Consider the following 15,039-nt stretch of genomic DNA (forward strand, 5'->3'; position numbering starts at 1 on the left):
ACCAGAGAAAGCCCGCACACAGCACCGAAGACCCAGTGCAGCCAAAAATAAATAAATAAATTTATTACAGAAACATTTATATAGTCACTTTTTCCGATCAGATAAGTAACATGATAGTTGCAAAATTTCAGCTATACAGAAAAAGATAAAGAGGAAAGCAAAGGTAAATATTTTGCATATATTCTTATAGGCTTTTTGATATACAAACATATTCAGACATATGGATCTAGTTTTTTGTTGTTTATAATAATGGAACAATTCTGTAGTACTTGTTTGATTTCTGATTTTCAAGAGAATCGTATACCTTGAGCACCTTTTCAGGTCAATATGGACATATCATTTTAAATGTCTGGATCTGGATGGTATTCCTCTGAATGGATGTGCCTTAGTTTATTTGCCAATCCCCTACTGATGGATCTTTAGGTTGCTTCCAACTTTTCACATCATTAGAAGCGATCTCTTTCCTTCTATACTCAGTTTTGAACACAACAATATTTATTTCCTTAGAATACATTTTCGTTAGTGGAATTACCGGGTCACTGACAAACCACCTAGGTTCTATCACACATACTCATATTGTGTTCTAAGGGGAGCTGTAGAAGAGGATAGCACCGAAGCCAGGGACCGGAAGTCTTCCCTTTGAAGGCCTTGGACTATTACTACATTACAGCTCTACCCTGGCCTTTCCCATTCTTTTTTTTTTTTTTTTTTTTTTTCTTTTTTTTTTCTTGGCACACATTTAGCGTGTGCGGTCGGAACTGGCGGGTTCGAGACTTGTCCCAGACATCCACCCCCAGCCTGGACCCCTAGCTGGGGCCTCCACGGCCCTCCCAGCCCCTAGGAATCCATCCCCAGTTCCCCTCCCCCACCGCGGGAGGGCGTGTTAGGGAGCCGCTTAGGCAGGCAACGATTGCACCATCCACGGTTTGAAAAGGAAGTGGAGGAAGCGCAGGCAGGAAAATCATGCATCCCAAACGCCGAGCCCCCAGCAGCCAGGCCCGTACGCCTGCAGCGCTCCTTCAACCGCTACTCCCAGGGCTCCTTCAACCACTACTCCCAGGGCTCCGATCCCTTGCCTTCCTTCCTCTCCCCAGCCCAACTCTTTGCTGGGTACTGGCCCTTTTAGAAGCTGTCACGGTGGCGCTGTTGGCCCCGCCCGGCGGGGAGGGCCAAGAAGGAGGGGAGGGGTTGCTGGTGGCTGAAGCTGGGGGTGGGGGTGTGTGTGGGGGGGTGGTCTGGGTCTATTTTTAGCTCCGGGTCGAGTCACGTGACGGCAGTGACGTCTCGAATGTTGTTGTTGGTGGCGGCGGCGAGCGGAGCCGGAGGAGCCGCCGCAAAGATGGAGGAGCCGTCGAGGAGGTGCTGCCGCTGCTGCCGCCGCCGCTGCTGCCGCCGCCGCCCGCGAAGCCGGAGCTCGAGCCGCAGGGGGTGAGCGCGCCCCACCAGCCCCGATCCCATCTCCCCCAGGCTCCCCGGACTCGACGCGGCGCCCCCTCCTCCCGCCGTCGCTGCCCGCGGGCTCCCCGAGCGCGCGTCGCGCTCCGCGCCCCCCTTCTTCCCTCCCGGCGCCCGGGTGCCAGTAGGCGCCCCCCGGGAGCATCGCCAGCCGGTAGCCGGGCCTCTGGGTTACTGCGCGCGCCCCTCCCCGCCCCTCCCAGGCAGGGGCGCCTTCCCTGCAGGTAAGGGAGGGGCCCGTCTTCCCGCTACCTACACCCCCAGATGGCCGGGAGACCGGCCGGGGATGTCTGATTTGTCCTCTCCCGGGAGACGCGTGGTGCGTTGCAGGGCGTTTTGAGCCCTGCACCCGGATTCTGTGCAAAGCCCTCTTCGCTGGACACCCTTTCTTGGTACTCTGAGGTGAGGGGCGCTGCCCACCCCACAGCGCTTCTAGCCATACCTCAGAACGCATCCTTGATTTTGTGTCCTTGACATCCGTGCTTGAGGAGGGGGCCTGCGGGCCCACCTCACTTCTCTCTCCCATTATTCTCACCCCCTCCCCCGTGAGGCGTTACTGCGTTTGTTCCCACCCTCTTCTCCCGTCTGACACCCTGGAGCCAGAGAGAGAGAGCTAGGAGATGAAAGCTGCCCCCCTTCTTGTCTGGGGTGGAGGCCCCCCATTTTTCATCCTGGGTCTGTATCTCACAGAGAGAGGGACACTGCCTGTGCCTTTTAACTTGGGTAGGCTGCTTCCCCACCCCACCCTTCCCTGGGCCCCTGGGGAAGATGAGAATTGGCTGGGTGATAAGTAATTAATCTGGGAGTCTGGTTGTGGGGAGAGAAGAGGGGAAGGTGGGAGCACCCCATTTGGGGGAGGAGATGACCACATGATGTCCCCCGTTGGCCTTCTGAGATGAGGTGTGTCCCTAAAGAGGAAGGGTAGCAGCTGCAGTTGCTCTTGGGGGTGCTCAAGAGACCCACCACTCTGACAGTGACCACTGTGCTTCTGGGGCCTGGAATGAGCTTTGGCGACTGGGGGTGATGATGGTGGTGACTGGGTTCAGGGTCCAACTGGGAGGGAAGGATGGAGCAGACCATAGGAACAAAAGGAGGCAGGGGGTGGGAGATCAGGAGTCTTAGCCAGAAGGACCCATGACCAGACTGCTTTGCAGGACTGGAGCCTGGAGCTGGGTCCTGCCCTGGGCCTCCTCAGGTTCAGAGGATGTAGGCAGGGAGGGTCCTCAGTTCGAGTTCCAGGCAACAGGGGCCCTGAGCCTATGCTGGCTGTTTAGGCGCTGGGCTGGGCTGGGCTGGGCTGGGGATGGTGGGTGAGCCATGTTGGGGGCTGCCTGCTTCTTCATTTCAGTCTTCCTTCCTTCCTCTTCCTCTTAAACACAAAGCTTGGGGAGCCCTTAGTTTGCCTCCTGCCCCTTCTCTTGAATCTTCTCTTTGCTCTATCTCCCCTTGGACTTGGATCTGGGCTATGTCCAGACAAGGCAGGGTGGGCGTCTCTGAGTTAGAGGGGTGGGCCCCTAGCGTCTCCACTATATGCCGGGAATGTATGCCTGCCAGGGGCCAGAGAGACCTACCAGGTGCAATTTACTTGGGGGCAAGGATGGAGGACATGTTAGCTCCGTGCCAGCCTCCCCTTCCCAATATATCCTCCTCTGTGGCTGGATGGAGTAATCTGGGGGGGGGGGAGGGCAGCACTATCACATGCCCCACCCACTCTAAGTAGCTGCAGAGACAAAGGTTTGCATTCCCTTCCCTAGGGGTGGCATCTTAGCTGTGTGTTTAGAAATGGGGGCTGGGGCTGGGGGGTGGTGGTGTGGGGCGGGGAGTTTGTGTTTCTGCAGGGGGGAGGGGGCATCAGCTATAGGAGCTGGGGGGAGTGCAGTTGGTGCCGAAGTACCAGCTGCTCTTTAATAATTAATTCTTCCTACTCACATCCCTTTGAGGAGGGATGTCTGGAACACGGCATCAGGCTCAGCCAGCCTGCTGGAGGACGCACTCCTGTTGGTGGGGGGTGGGGGAGAGACGGCGAGGGGGTGCGGTTCTTGGCATTTTTGGAGCACTGTTGCTTGCTCATGAATGAAAACCTGATGCAGCCCGTGAGGGGGCCTATTGTAGCCGACTTTGGCTAATTAAACTTTCTCTGCCTTTCTTCTCCCCCACCCCACCTCACCCCAGCCTCGGCCCCAGCCGTTTCTTGGATGGGGACTCTGTCTGGTAGTGCTGGTGAGGGGGTACCGTTCTGCGTGAGGTTTTAGGGCAAACAGACCCGGTCTTCTGCCCTTTGCCTCCGTCTTGCCCCTCCCTCCCCTCTCACCCCCACCCCCCCCACCCTTTTTCTTTTTCTAGAAATAGCAGCCTCCTCCATCTGGCTTGTGCAGATGCCTGGAGCTGCGTCTGAGCAGACAAGCAGAAATGGGCCGATTGCAAAAATGAATTTGTCAGCCTGGGGCCTTTTTTCCTCCCCTGTTGCCCTCCCCCCTCCGTTAGTCTGGGCCCTGGACATTCAAGTCAGCCATCCCTCTTGGCTCTGATCGCCTGCAGGCTTCTGGTGGGCCAGCTTGGGGGAAGGCACACGGCGATGGAAGCTTTTGGAGGCTGGGGAAAGCGATCAGCCGATCAGCCGTGGCCATGGTCAGGAGGGGTCAAGATGAGAGTTCCTTTGTGCCTTGGGATGGGATATCTGGACTTGTAGCTTTCTGATGACGTCTTTGGGGCACATCTCATATTGTGAGCAGTCTCAGGCTCACAGGATTTGGTTCAGACAGCTCACCTGGCTGCCTTGACCTGGGGACAGGTCCCCAGCCTCAGTGCTCAGGACTTGGGCCTGCCTCTAGCAGGGCCGGAGCTGGTGTGCTGGCAGAGCGGCTGCCTGGTGGTGCTGGAGTTCAGCTTCCTTGAGGGTCAAGATACCTGCAGGGCAGCATTGTGAACTTCTGGCCTTTGAGGCGTTGCATCCTCCTCATGTCCCTCACTTGGCTGCCCTTCTCCTGCCACCCTCTGCCAGAGTTTTTATTGCTCGTGAATGGAGTGCGGGATATTCCCCTAGGGTTTTTGCCTTTCCTCCCCGGCTTAGCCATGAGCTTGTAGGGTGAGATGCAGCAGGTTACCTGCCGTCCTGGCTGGAGGTGGGAAGTGGGTTTGGATCCTGGAGTGGGACAGAGGTCTGACTGGAAGAGAGAGTTCTCAGGGGATGGGGCCAGGGCCTGGGGTCTGCCTACTTGTGATGTCACGGAAGCCGGGCTACTCACTGGTTTGGCATCGAAGTGCCAGGAGCCACACAGCCCTTGGTCCCTGACTGCCCACCAAGACCTTCCTATAACAAATGGTCAGCAGTGAGTTTCTCTGGCTGAGGAGGCACCCAACAGCTCAGGTTTTAACCATAAAGCTGCCCTTTCCCCTTGCATGGCCCTCCTTAGTCAAAAATCTATACCTGGGACTTCCCTGGTGGTCCAGTGGCTAACACTCCGCGCTCGCAATGCAGGGGGTCCGGGTTCCATCCCTGGCCAGGGAACTAGATCCCACATGCATACCGCAGCTCAGAGTTTGCATGCCGCAACTAAAGATCCTGCGTGCCGCAACTACGACCCGGCTCAGCCAAATAAATAAATAAATATTTAAAAAAAAAAAAAAAAAAAAAAAATCTATACCTGTCCTGTCTGTCCTGATTAGACGGTGGATGCTGCTTTGTTTCCCAGGGAGGCTTGATGGGGGTGTTGGCAGACACTCTCCACAGGTGGATGGGGGTCCGGGGTCCTGCTGCATCCTGCAGGGTGGGCAGGAGTGTAGCCTAACAGAGTCCTGAGCCCCTTGGGAGTTCTAGGAGCCCCTCCCTTCCTCTTCTCCCCAGGGGGTGAGGAAAATGGGGGCTCAGGGCAGATCTTAACGTAGATTGTGTACCATGGAGGCTCTGCCCCTCCTGAGTGCCCTGTTGTGGAGGTTCCTTTCACTAGGGAGATGGGCTGGGGCACTCGGGCTGCTGGGAATCGTGGGAATTTCTGAACCTGTGTTCCCCAGCCCATGGGAAAGGGTGTGGACGCCAGCCCCGGGGTGGGCATGGGCTGAGCTGTCTGCCCACGCGGGCCCTGCCAGGGCACCAACAAGCCCACCTGCCACCTTCCTGAGCTTGGCCCCAGTCCTGCGCAGCCTCTTTTGTCCTTGCCCCACACCTGTACCTGCTGGGAGCAATTCAGCCCCTTCTCTCTGCCTCCTCCCACCTCCCCATCTGAGTGCACCTTGCTCCAGCTACAGAGTCCAAACCTAGGGGGCAGCAGGCCTAGGAGGACTTGAGGTCTTCCTACTCTGCATGGCATACGTGTGTGCATGTCTGTGTGTATGTTCCTGTGTCCCTGCCGTGGCTGACTCCTGCGCTCCTCGGCTCCAAATGGGCCCCACACCTGGCAATCCTTGAGAATGCAGAGCTTACCGAGAATTTATCCTGCCAGGAGGTGGGCTGTCCTGGGCTGGAGCTGATTGTCTCTTCCTAGTTTGGGGAGCAGAGTTAGGGTTTAAATCTCGGCCTCATCGATCGCTTCCAGCTACCTCGATTTCACTGGGTGTTGGAGGGCCTGCCTTCATCTGGAAGAAAACGAACGAGATCGTGTCTAGGGTGGATCGTGGACTGTTTAGGGATGGGCCCAGGTGGGTGCGTGTGTAGTGTCTGAGGCTTGAGGACTAGCTGTGGGGCTGGAGCGAGGTGGGGAGCTGGAGAGGTGGGGACAGGTTGGCAAACTCATGGTCCTGTAATACGGGGACATCCTCTCTTACTATATTGGCCTCAGCGGGTATACTGCTGGGCCTTTTGGTGCCTTTGTACAAACTGGAAAACGGTGTCCCTTATTCTGGGTGGATTTAGCCTGTGTAGCTTGGCAGGCAGAGCAAAGGCTGGATTTCAGACCTCGTTGCACAGGGCACAACCTATACAACACACACAAGGCCCTGGGCTTGGGCCTTGGACCCCCAGTCCAGAGGGCACCGGATGTGGGATGAATGTCTCTGTCTTTCGAAATTCTTGGAAACAGCATGGTTAATGGGTAAAGGAAAAACAATTGTTGCCCTCTTTATTCTGACCTGTTGTTGAATGGGGGAGACCAAGACAGAAGCACATCACGTTTCCAGAGTTGGGTGGCACAAGGATCAGGGAGTAGGGAGAAGATGAGAGTCCCACCTCAGGCTACTGGGGCTGGGATACCAGTCTCTCCCTTAAGTTCTGCGAGGGGCTCCAGATCAGCCCTGCGTCTCCCCACTGCCCTGGACAGAGGTCAGAAGCACTTTCCCTGCAGTTTCTCCTTTGGTGAGCACCATCTCCCACGTCAGGCACCCTTGGGAGTCTGTGAGGTCTCCCCACCTGGCAGTGGACATTGTCACCTAAAAAAGGATTTTGTTGTGGCTACTGTAGCCATTTCCCTTCCCTTGAGGGCTGACGTCCTCACCAATTAGAAAGAGAAGAAACCAGGGTCTGGTCCAGTTCTGTGCCCCTGGGCCCATGGCCCTCCCTCTCTTCCCTAGGTGTAACTGACAAGCTCCAAGGTCTCCTTTGACTCTCAGATTCCAGAGTTGGGGACCTCTAACCCTGCTCCATCTCTCCCCAGGGATGCCGTTCTGAGTGCCTGACTGCCTCGCCCCGAAGGATGGCCTCGGATGGGCGTTAGAGGCACAGCGGCCCCGGGCTCCTGTCCCGTCCGTCTGTCTGTTATCGTCTGTCTCTCTTGACATCACCGCAGCTCCACCCCCTCCCGTCCCAGCCCCCAACGCCAGCTTCCTGCGGGCCCAGAGCCGGCATGAACTCTCCCACCGAGTCGGGTAAGAGCTGGGAGGCTGGAGAAGGCACCTGGGGTGGCTTTGGATGTAATGGGCTGTATGGGTATCCAGCCCAGGCCAGCTGCCCTTCAGGGTCTGAGCCGTAAGGGAACAAGGGGTCAGGAGTGGAGAATCATCGTGAGAAAAGGACAGAGGCAAACCTAAAGTGATTGACCATGGGGTAGACCTGAAACTGATGGGTTGACGGTCCAGCCTGGCCCTGGGAGGGCATGGGTTCAACTCTGTCCCCAGGCCTGCCCTCTCAACTCAGGGGCCTTCAATTCCGTGCCACCCTGCCCTGTTCACCAAGACAGGCAGGGCTGAGGGGGATGTGTGCCCCTGAACCTCTGCAGGCGGTCTGGGGATGATGTTGGAAGAAGTTCCCTATGATAGCTGAATGTCCAGCTTCCTTTTTTGTGGTGGTGTCCTCTCTTCCTGGTGGAGTGTTTCTCTGTGTTCCTTACTTTATTCTTAGTGGCGCTTTGCAGGGCCTTCAGCCTTAGCCTATGTTGGGATATGTGGTATTGGGGTGGGCATGCAGTGACATGTTGGCGGAGGAGACTTGGCTCTCTCCTTTGAGTCCAGGTAGACATGCCCTGGACATGGGAGAGTCCTAAGTTGGGGTCTCTGAGGTTTCTTATTCCCCTCTGCTCGTGGGAGCCTGCCTAGTGCTTCCAGAAATAGTCAATGGGTGGGACTCCAGGCAGCTTTGTGTACGGGTGGGTCTGGGTTTGTGCCCGTGAGGGTGTGTCCAAATGGCCTGAGCTGGACCCTCAGGAGTTTCACAGGGGGGTCTTGGGTCAGTGTGGTGAGAGTAATAACTGCCTTCCCTCCTTGGCTGTCTCCTTCTGCACAGACTTAAAGGATCAGAGTCCATCTTGCTCAACTTTAACCGCTCCCCCCCCCACAGGCCATCCGGTCACTTAACATCTTTTTCTGTAGGGGTGGGAGCTATTTCTGCTTCTTTAGAGATAGGGAAACTAGGGCCTAGAGACCAAAACCCACTTGCAGGATGGTACTGAAGCAGCACCAGGGAGGAATCCAGGCCCCTTCGCCTCTCGTTCCCTGTCCTTGCCACCGTGCTCAATCTCATGCTTCCTGTTGTGAGGCTCCCCTGCTGGCGACCTGTGGCCCTGACCACAGCCCCAGGGCTTCCAGCAGATTCGATTCAGGGAAGCCGAAGCTGGCGGGATTGCTTGGCTTTGTGACCTTTGTTTTGGTCAAGGCTGTGCCCCCTCCCCTTTCCCTTTCCAGCATGACATACCCCGGGCACAGACAGAGTAGAGAGCCAGCTGGAGGAGGCTGGGCTCCTGAGACTTAACCAGGTCAGCTTTGCCGATGGGCCCCCTCCTGCAGGGTCTGAGGCTCCCCCTCAGGTCCTCCCGCCTCTGCCTGCCTCCATTCCCCCTGCAGGGGCTGTGCCAGGTGTTAGACGTGGAGAGGTCTGTGTGACTCTGGTGCTGGAGGGGGGCTGCCCTGACTTCCTGCTTCCTCCTCTGAGGCTGGGCTGGCGAAGGGAAGGAGAGGCCTGGTGGGTTCTCATCAGCCCCTCGGCCATCTCAGCTGGACACTGCCCCTTGCAGGGTCAGTTGTGCCCGGCAGGGGTGCCAACCACTCCCTTCCTGAGCTACCATGCTGACCTGTCCAGGAGCCACTTCCAGTCACACCGGGCCTGGGGTCTAACCCTTGGCCAAGGGAACAGGAGCCTCCCAGAGGCATCCGTTGGTGGCTTGGGGAGGACGTCTTCCAGCTTTGGGCTGTTATTCCCTTACAGTGAAAGGCTGAGATAATCAGCCTCAGATAGATCAGGTCAGTGGGTTGCCTTTCCACATGCAGGTGGTCCGAGTACCCCCTTGTAGCCACTGGTGCCAGGGCTGGCAGGGGCTGGAGGTATCCATCTGCGCTGAGCCGGGCCAGGAGGGGCCTCGAGTGGGGCCTGTGGAATTGGCCGTGCCTCCTGGCTGGCTTTCCCGCTCCCCCCAGCAGGGGGAGATGCCGTCTTCTCGTGTTCAGGAAGGAGGGAGGAAGAGAGGGGGCCAGAGATTGAGAAGCTGGTTTTAGGACTGTGGCCAGACCTCAGAGCTGGGATCGTCGTCATTGTTCAGGGCAGCGCCCTGAAGTCTTTCCCACCGAGTTTTCCCGGGGCTCCGGGCCTGGCTCGCCCGCTTGTGGAGTTCCAGCTGCTCTGGCCCAGGGCGAGGGCCAGCCTCCACACAGCCTCCCCCTTCGAGGGGCCCAGCATCTGCCATTCCCAGAGCTCAGGGTGGCATCTGGGCTGGGGCTGCGGGCGTCCGGCGCCTGGCAGAAGCCTGGGAAGTCAAATGAAACCATGAATTGTAGCTGGGCGTCCACATCCCGGGTAGACACCTCACAGGGCGCCCCGGAAGAGCGTGAGGCTGTGGGGCTGGGGATAGAGATGGGGATGAGAATGGTTAGTACCCAAGGCCTGGGTGCCCCGGCCCCTGAGCACCTCCCACCCCCTCCCGAGACTCACTTCTCTCTCCTTAGGGCGCAGAACGGCAGGCCTGGGTGAGGGGCAGTTTCCCTCCATTTCTCTCAGTGCAGGAACTTTCCTGTTTGGAAAAGAAAAATAGAAGATGGTCCATCCCAGCCTTCATAGCAAACAAGTTAGTAAGAGAGCACATTCCGGGTGAGGGGTGGCAGGTAGAGATTTGGAGAGATTTACTTCTGGGGCTCAGCCGTCCTCCCCGGGGAGTGGGAGCTGATCCACTTACCTCTGGGCTGGGCCGAGGGCCAGCGTTTGACCTGATTCGCCTCTCTTGCAGTCTCGGGAGTACAGGCAGAGCCACTGATGGGCTGCCCGCTTCCCTGAGGAGGCCACGGCCTGGGGTCTGGCTTCTCTTCAGGCAACAGGGGACTTGAGGAGCGAGGCTTTATTTTCATTTCTGCTCCCCTTAGTGGGACTGAAGGACTGACAGAATGTGCCCCTGGCCAGCCTGGAAGAGCTGCCCTGGGGCCTGGGCCCACTCTGGTCACCGCCCTGTCTTCCATGCTGTTGCCCAGAGGAGAGGGCAAGGGTGAGGCTCGAGCCAGTCTGTGTGGCGACAGGGCCCCAGGAGAGAAGGTGGCCAGGTTCCTTAGCCCCAGCTTGGGAGGGAGAGAAGCTTCATGACAACACCTGCCTGCCCAGCATCTCCCAGCTCGCTGCACACTTTCTCTCCTTCCCTTTCCTGGCTGCCCCCTCCTTTCTGGGTGACCAGAGAAACTGGGGCATAGGCGTGGGGTGGAGCCAGGAACCTCGGTGTCCCGCCTCCCAGCCTTGGGCTCTGCCTCTGAGCCCCCAGGGAAGGCAGAGAAAGTGGGTCAGAGTCGGCGTGGGGCGGGGGGTCTGGGAAGTGGACTCTGGTGTCCCTTCTCCACTTAGATGCCCCCGCTGGCACACCTCTGTGCTCACTATAGATCAGGATCTGCCCCACTCTCCCCTCCCCTGTCCCATCATTCCAGAGGGATTGAAGGCTTAGCACGGGACGTCCGGAGGAGGCAGGGTCAACCCTGAGGGGATGTGCAAGATGCCAAAGTAGGTGTTCACATTTTTCCCAGACTTGGTCTCAAGAGATGGTTCGGCCAGCACCTGGCATGGGACCTGGCGCACGGCAGCTCCTGGGCGATGCTGACGGGCTCCAGCATGACTGGGCTCCAAGGGCAGGAGAGAACCGGAGGGCAGGCAGGCCCTATGTCTCCAGGACCCCAGGGCAGCTGGCACCCCACACTCCATCTGGGGTGCTCCCCGGCCAGCCCTTGGCTTTTTTACCGTGCACAGAGCAGACTTTGCTTTTTTCTTTTCGGTCAGGCCCCCACTCCAGCCTCTTGAGCCCAGGAAGTGGGAGCCTTCAAGAGCTCAAGGAGCCACATTAGGTTCTCCTCCTCGAGATTTAGAGGGTTAGGAGGCCTGAGCCCAGCCTCCAGGGGAGGGAGCAGAGTGAGCAAGGTCATTGCGGCACCAGGGAGGGGTCGGTGCCTGTTCCTAATGAGGCTCCTGTAACCCACGCTTCGTGGGTGCTCTGTAAGGTTTGTGGGATGACACATGGGAGAGCTAGATGCGTGGGGATGGAGAAGAGACATGAACCGCAAGGAGAGGGGCTATAAAGCAAGAAGGATTGAGATTAGACATTAGGAAGACTTTGTTGCATGACTTGAATCTCCGAAGAAAAAAAAAGACACTTGTCCCCATCCCAGGCCTCCTGTCTTATTCCCCTGGAGGATTCTGGGAACTACACTGAGGATTGTCTGGCTGTGTCTGACACTTCACTTCCCACTTCAAGCTGTTACTGGAAGTCATAGTAGCGCTGGGAACTGCCCCGGGTCCCCGGCTCTGGCCACCTCTGGGTGCCCAGTCTCCTGGGTGCTCCCAGCTTTCCTAAACAGGGAGTTGTGTTTCCTTAGGTTTCTGACTGCTCCACGTTCTGGGGCCCCTGCTTTTGAGTCACTGTAACTGATGATTTCCTCTCTTCCAGAACAGGGCTGCCCTACCATACTCTTCTGTGCCTGGGGCAGGCAGAGAGAGTCAGGACAGGGCTAGCCAGCCCTTCTGGTTGCTTTCAGCGTGGGTGGGTGGAGTCCTGGCTGGGAGGGGCTGCTGCCCCCAGCTTTCTGGGTTCCCTTGAGTCTGCTGCCTGTCACCTGTTAAGGAGACCTTGACCTGCCCTTCCCTTGCTCTTGAGAGAGCCTGGTTGGCTAGGATGAGATTGGGGCAAGGGGTGCTGAGCAAAGTCCCCAGACCTACCCTGAAATGTCTACCAACTCCAGAGCCCTGTGGGGAGCATTGCTCCATCACCAGTTTTCTGGAGTCTGCCCTGGCTGAGAAGCTGAGGCTCCAGAGCTTTGTTTTGTTCCTGTTGACCTCCAACTCCCTCAATATACATCTTGCCAGCCAGTCTAGGGCCTGGGAAAGCCCACCTCTGCCACTTACCCATCCACGTGATCCCCCCCACCTGAGGGCAGGAGGCCCCTTTGCCATCCCCAGCTGGCAGGAGCCACAGCTACTGTGTCCTTGGTTGGCCAGCTCCTCCTGGGCTCCCGACAGGAGGGTGAGGTCATCTAGTCCAGGGACAGGACAGGTGTCCCTGGCTCCATGCCTAGAGTTGGGGGCAAAGGGGGCCAGGAGGGGGCTCCAAAATAGCCACTGTGACGTCAGGAAGGGGGAGGGGGACACAGACCCAGGAATAACCAGGCTATTAAAAGGCTCCAGTGAGGTCAGGGGGCCAAGTGGGAGGCACAACCTCAGGAGGAGGGATGGGCCAGCAGTGGGCTGGGTAGGCGGGTGTCACCAGTCCTCATGGCCCTCTAGCCTTAGGTGCCAGCAGGGCCCCAGTAGCCGGGGCTGCTCTGCCAGGCCTGGGGCTGGTGGCTGGTGGGGAAGGGCTGGATGCTGGCAGCCCCTTGACTCTTTTTGAAGGGGCTCCAACCTCAAGTCTCTTCCTGCCTGGGTACCGGGGGTCATTATACCTGTTAATGGAAACCCTGGGGCAGCTTCGTGTGCTCCCTGTGCAGGAGGCAGTGGGTTGTGGTGGTTAGAGCTCAGACTTGAACTTCAGACATCCCAGACCTACCACTGAAACAGCTGTATGACCTAGGGTGAGCGACTTCATCTCTCTGTGCCTCGGTTTCCCCGTCTGCACCTCTCTTCTGAGGTCATCGTGCAGAATAAACGAGGTGATGTATGTGCTGCTCTTAGCATTACACCTGGCACACTGCCACAGGAAGAGCTACCTGTGCTCTGAGAACGGGCAGGTGCTCCCAGGTGCCCTTCCCTGGGTGGGGTGAGGCCTGTCCGGGAAGAGTCTCCCTGCCCCCTGGAAGGAAGCCGAGCAGCCTCTGGAGGTGACACCCCTAATGGGTAGGCGGGAGCTGCCCTTTAGCTGCTGCTCGGGGGTCTGCCTGCTGGTCGAGGGGGTGGGGGAGCCACCCCCCAGCTCGGAAAGAGGGCAGAAATTAAATCAACTCCCATCCGTCGGCTGTTAGAGGGACTCCAGGGAAGATGCAAGTTTAGGCCAGGTGGCCCTGTCTGCCACCCTCTCCCAGACCCTTCCAGCTCCTTTACTTGCTCTGGATGGCGAGAGGGCAGATAGAGGAGGAAATCTGGCTTTTGGGTCTCTAGCCCCTCGCCAGCCAAGAGCAGCGCCAGAGCTGCTCCCAGATGCGTGGGTATTCCAGCGTGTGCCCTTCCCCAGCGCAGGCTCTGGCCACCCGGCTCTGTGGCGTTGGCCCTGAATGCAGGCCCTCCCCTGCCCCCATCCCCCTGCCTGGCGCTTCCTCCTGGGGTGGAACGCGCCTCCCCCTCCCCCACTTGGGGCCTCCGCCAGGCCCGGGCTCCTGGCAGCCGGCCGGCGGCTCCCTGAGCATGCTCCACCTATTTATAGACAGGGCCCTCCCCCAACTGCTATTTCAGTCTCCTGCCAGCTGCCGGCGGCTCATTCGGGAAGGAGGAGCAGGGAGCCGGGCCCAGAGCTGTCACCCAGGGCTGGGAGGGAACGCAGAGAGCCCGCCTGCCTGCTCAGCTCCCCTTCCTGTCCCCTGAGTGCTCAGCCATACCCGCTTCTGGGAGCTCTGGAAGGGCCAGTGGTTGGATGCCCCTCTAGCAGGGAGCTGGGCCTGTGGCTCTGGGGCTCCTGGCTCCTCCTGCCGCCTGCAGTGCCCAGGCCGGATGAGGCACCTCCCCACAGCGCGGGTCCCAGCAGCAGTGGCCTGAGGGAGCCCCTGAGCAGCGAGGGCCCCGCCCAGCCACCTTCCCTTTGGCCGACTCCCGCCTCAGGCGGCCCCCTGCCGGGCATGCTGCTGGTGCCCAAGGCTCAGGGGCTTGTGGAGATGCTGCAGACCATCTATGAGACGGAATCCTGTTTCTCAGCAGATGGGATGCCAGGCCGGGAACCATCCTTGGAAATCCTGCCTCGGACCCCTCTACATGGCCTCCCTGTGGCAGGTAAGTGCCTCGGTGTCCCCGCCTGCCCTCTGCCATTGGGCATCCTTGTCTCTGGGGCTGAGCGTCTGGCTCCAAGTCTCGCCCGGATGGGGTCCTGCTTAGATCTTCCTGGAGGTCTTTGTTGAGGATATGTGCAGTCAGGGGAGGTGTGCTTACTGGGATGGGCTTCCCTGCTCTTCCTGGGCCGAAACCTGCCCTCCCACCATGCCCTCCAGCTGCACTCTGCTGCATCTCTTCGAGTCCCTTTGGCCTCGGGCAGGGTCGACATCAGCTGCTGGGGGCTGTGGATTACTAGAGGATCCTGGCCTAGTTGGCACCATGGTCAGAGGGGAGGAAGTGGGTCAGTGACCTGCCTCCAGGCTGTCTGCTCCCCGGGTCTGGACAAGGGAGGAACCCGTAGCCCGAGTGTCCATAAGAATAAAGGCTACCCCCACTCCTCTGGCTGGGTTCTTAGGGTCAGAGGGTCCAGTGCAGTGATTTCTGCCGGTGCCCAGTCAGGAGTGCCCTGGGCATCACACACCTGGGGAGGAGGCTTGATGCAGCTGTGGTAGAGGTAGGCAGAGGCCGGCAGCTGGGATGTTGGGGGTCTTGGCTGCCTTGGCTTCTGGCTCCCCCATACCTCTCCTCCCCCCCAAGCTTTGGTTTATTCTCAGCCCATGAGGATGAAGGAATGTTACTCAGGCTCATAGGGCTTGAGGACTCCCTAGCCCTCCCACCTTCTCAGCGGGGACCTTTTTGGCTCTTGGCTGGGGGTGGTGTCCCCCAGAGCCGGGCCACTCCTCTCCTCCCTCCCGGGAACCTGTTGGCAGCATCAGGCCTTCCTGGCACAGCCTCCCCACCAGGCCGGTACC

At 58.6% G+C, this 15,039-nt stretch overlaps 1 protein-coding gene across 2 annotated transcripts in view; it reads left to right on the forward strand.

The window, feature by feature from the left end:
* The first annotated feature begins 7,229 nt into the window (after positions 1-7,229).
* Positions 7,230-15,039, forward strand: part of HDAC5 (histone deacetylase 5) — a 29,388-nt gene continuing 21,578 nt past the window's right edge. The window contains exons 1-2 of one of the 2 annotated variants that reach the window (XM_065896585.1): positions 7,230-7,251; positions 14,114-14,188. In XM_065896585.1, coding sequence (XP_065752657.1) covers positions 7,230-7,251; positions 14,114-14,188 — 97 coding nt within the window. The remainder of the gene's footprint in view (positions 7,252-14,113; positions 14,189-15,039) is intronic. The other variant, XM_065896586.1, reaches the window with a different exon arrangement.

This window comes from Phocoena phocoena, chromosome 19 (genome assembly GCF_963924675.1).
Source record: "Phocoena phocoena chromosome 19, mPhoPho1.1, whole genome shotgun sequence".
NCBI classification, from domain to species: Eukaryota; Metazoa; Chordata; class Mammalia; order Artiodactyla; family Phocoenidae; genus Phocoena; species Phocoena phocoena.